We start from the raw sequence: 2,500 nt of genomic DNA, 5'->3' as shown, positions 1-2,500 counted from the left end.
GCCCTTGGATAACTGAAGATGATGCAAGACAAAACAGAACAGTCCTTGGTTAATTAATTAATTAATTAATTAATTAACCCTTTCCCTGCCAAACTCGCATTTATGCAGCAGCTAGGTATAGAGAGGACCCATGTCACTGAAGGATGACCAGATCATGGGTCTGTTATCCATGAACCTACTGCTCTTAACTGTTCGGTGGTAGGATAGGTCACCATTTTCTACACATCAGGGTAATGTGTGTGTGTGTGTGTGTGTGTGTGTGTGTGTGTGTGTGTGTGTGTGTTGGAGCTCATGTACGTTTATATGTATTTGACTGTGCTTTCATATCTGTGAAACTGCGTGTTTGGGGCTTATCTGTTATGCACGTGTGGGTGTATGTGTGAATGTGTGTCTTCATGTTTTACATTTATTTGCTTATTTATCATCATTGTTGTCTTATTTATTTAATTATTTATTATTATTATTATTATTATTATTATTTTCATTACTACTACCTTTTTATATCATAATTATTATTTATTTATTTATTTATTTATGTAAGCTTATCTATATTTTTTTTTCTCAAGGCCTGACTAAGCGCGTTGGTTTACGCTGCTGGTCAGGCATCTGCTTGGCAGATGTGGTGTAGCGTATATGGATTTGTCCGAACGCAGTGACGCCTCCTTGAGCTACTGAAACTGAAACTTTCTACGCATCGCAAGGGGGGAATCCCCAGCTAATCCTAGACACCATATTTTCTGTGTTTATAGCACAAGGGAATTTTGCATTCTAAATTGACTGACAGTGAAAGGGTTACACACGCACTTTCATTGGTGGGGGTAAAAGGGATATAACTTTATTTATAACAATAACAACTACAACTACTACTACTACTACTGCTGCTGCTGCTGCTGCTGCTGCTGTTGTTTTATTGCTACTGCTCCTGCTCCTCATACTTCTACTACTAGTCATTCGGATGAGACGATAAACCGTGGTGCTGTGTGCAGTATGCACTTACTGTGCGTAAAAGAACCCACGGCAACAAAAAGGCTGTTCCTGGGCAAATTTCTGTAGAAAAATCCACTTCGAAAGGAAAAACAAATAAAACTGCACACAGGAAAATGTTGGGGGTTTTTTGTGTGTTTTTTAATGGGTGGCGCTGTAGTGTAGCGACGCGCTCTCCCTGAGGAGAGCAGCCCGAATTTCACACAGAGAAATCTGTTGTGATAAAAACAAATACAAATACAAACAAATAAACAAATACAAATACTACTACTACTGCTGCTGCTGCTGCTGCTGCTGCTGCTCCTACTACTACTACTACTACTACTACTATTACTACTACTACTTTACATTGCGTGTATTGTATTGAACTGAATTGCAGTGTAGTGTAATGTGGTAAAGTGTAGTGTATTCCATTGTATCATTGTTTTTCTTTGGATTGTATTACTATTAGTTTTCGTCACAACACATTTCTCTGTGTGAAATTCGGGTTGCTCTCATGGAGAAGGATGCGTCGCCACTGCACATCGTCAACGTCGTCGTCGTCATATCATCATCATCGTCGTCGTCGTCACCGTTATTATCATCATCGTCATCAGAATCGTCGTCGTCGTCATCATTATCATCGTTGTCGTCGTCGTCATCATTATCATCGCCGTCGTCGTCGTCATCATCATCATCATCGTCGTCGTCGTCGTCATCATCGTCATCGTTAGATAGTAAAACATTCTAAAAGCGCACACCTGCAAATCGAACAGAGAGCTACAGACGCTGTACTTTTTTTTCTTTTCTTGGTTTTTTTGTTTGTTTGTTTTTTGGGTTGTTTTTTTTCACCGGGCAAACGATTCAGACCAAAGTAACAACGCACACGGAAGCACTTGTTACACACCACACACACACAAACTCCAGTGAATCAACCAAACAACACGCGTCCATGCCTATACCATTACTAACTACCACCACCACCACCACCACCACCATCGCCATCACCACAATCACCACCACCACCACCACCATCGCCATCACCACCACCACACTCACCACCACCATCATCGCCATCACCACCACCACCACCATCACCACCACCACCACCACCACCACCATCATCGCCATCACCATCACCACCACCACCACCACCACCATCGCCATCACCACCACCACCACCACCACCATCGCCATCACCACCACCACCACCATCATCGCCATCACCACCACCACCACCACCACCATCGCCATCACCACCACCACCACCACCACCATCGCCATCACGACCACCACCACCACCACCATCATCGCCATCACCACCACCACCACCACCACCATCATTGCCATCACCACCACCACCATCACCACCACCACCACCACCACCATCGCCATCACCACCACCACCACCACCATCGCCATCACCACCATCATCATCACCACCACCATCACCATACTACCATCACCACCACCACCATCGCCATCACCACCACCACACTCACCACCACCATCACCACCACCACCACCACCACCATCG

The 2,500-nt window shown here is 44.5% G+C and overlaps 1 protein-coding gene across 9 annotated transcripts in view; it reads right to left on the bottom strand.

Moving 5' to 3' along the window:
• The window catches only part of LOC143291233 (uncharacterized), a 188,471-nt gene that overhangs the window by 34,364 nt on the left and 151,607 nt on the right, over nucleotides 1–2,500 (bottom strand). For all 9 annotated transcript variants that reach the window (XM_076601015.1, XM_076601011.1, XM_076601012.1 and 6 more), the window contains one exon: nucleotides 1–12. This exon is cut by the window's left edge and continues 100 nt beyond it. In XM_076601015.1, the coding sequence (XP_076457130.1) occupies nucleotides 1–12 (12 nt within the window). The remainder of the gene's footprint in view (nucleotides 13–2,500) is intronic.

The sequence above is a fragment of the Babylonia areolata genome, chromosome 16, assembly GCF_041734735.1.
Source record: "Babylonia areolata isolate BAREFJ2019XMU chromosome 16, ASM4173473v1, whole genome shotgun sequence".
NCBI lineage: Eukaryota > Metazoa > Mollusca > Gastropoda > Neogastropoda > Buccinidae > Babylonia > Babylonia areolata.
The sequence above is the reverse complement of the archived record's forward strand: the minus strand, read 5'-3'. Positions and strand labels throughout refer to the sequence as shown.